Source organism: Echinops telfairi, unplaced genomic scaffold (genome assembly GCF_000313985.2).
Source record: "Echinops telfairi isolate 266 unplaced genomic scaffold, ASM31398v2 ScPeMD7_7410;HRSCAF=8448, whole genome shotgun sequence".
NCBI classification, from domain to species: domain Eukaryota; kingdom Metazoa; phylum Chordata; class Mammalia; order Afrosoricida; family Tenrecidae; genus Echinops; species Echinops telfairi.
The window spans coordinates 25,566,651-25,567,724 of NW_022111310.1; the positions used below are offsets into that span (position 1 = coordinate 25,566,651).

At 38.9% G+C, this 1,074-nt stretch overlaps 1 protein-coding gene across 1 annotated transcript in view; it reads right to left on the reverse strand.

Annotated features, from left to right (window-relative positions):
• C5 (complement C5) overlaps window positions 1-1,074 on the reverse strand; it is a 101,068-nt gene that overhangs the window by 32,341 nt on the left and 67,653 nt on the right. Inside the window, exon 26 of the mRNA XM_004712562.2 lies at window positions 91-250. Coding sequence (XP_004712619.1) covers window positions 91-250 — 160 coding nt within the window. The remainder of the gene's footprint in view (window positions 1-90; window positions 251-1,074) is intronic.

Consider the following 1,074-nt stretch of genomic DNA (forward strand, 5'->3'; position numbering starts at 1 on the left):
GGGCCATCGGTCCCTTTATTTTCTTCTCATATTTTTTTTTGTCCAACTTCTCTTATCTAGGTGGGTGTACAGAAATTACAATGTCCTCACCTGTAATTTTACTGGTTGATACGGAGAATTTTCCTTGAAAGATCCATTTTCTAACTGACATTTCTCAACCAGCCATAATAAGGAATTACAAATTGAATTTTGGTTCTGCTGCACGTATCTATTTACTTGTCCAAGAACTCTTAAAGCAAAAGCTGTTAACCTGTAAGACAAAAATCACATAAACATTCAGACATTGAATCTCTCTTGGATTTCAATTTTTAAACAAGGTGTTAGCCCAAACAATGTTTGGTTTTTGAAAGAAAGTAATATTTTAAAACACACAATTCCAAAGTAAATCATTGCCACTTATCAGCAAATCCACGGTTCTGCGAACATCTCTGAAATATTCAATCGATTGTGTGTAGCGCACTTACATCTCCGATGACAACACTGTTGGCCAGTACACAAATTAGAAACAGATTCCTGGTTATTACAACATTTCAACCAGCTACAGCTGAAGATCAGAGAGACGAAACAAACATTTCTGCGTCAAGGCACAGGCCCTTAGGATCTGTTCAGTACATATTGCCCGAGTAAATAAAATGAACACAAGACACGGCAGAGGAAAACCATAAAATCCTGGACTGTATGATCTGTAAAAGGCCATCTAATGTAAATCCATAGCCGACGCACAACATCCTTTGCCTACCACAGTGTTTATCTGGCAATTGACAGGAAACTTGTCACTGTAGAAACCAAACCAAATTGAGCTCAAAGCTAGCGAGTCGATGCCAATGCTGGCCCAAAGAACCCCAAAGGACTGGGGGTTTTCAAGACTGTAACTCTTTACAGGAGTAGAAAGGCTCATCCTTCTCACTTAGGAAGCTTTATCATTATATAATCTCAAGGAATGTCCCTCAGATAATATCAGAGAAGATCCAATTTGTAACCTCCACAGAAACTCTTATAATACCATCTCTCTCCTTCCAACTATTTTACCCACTCCACCCCAAAGCTGTTCACTCTCACCTGCCCTAAATGTCT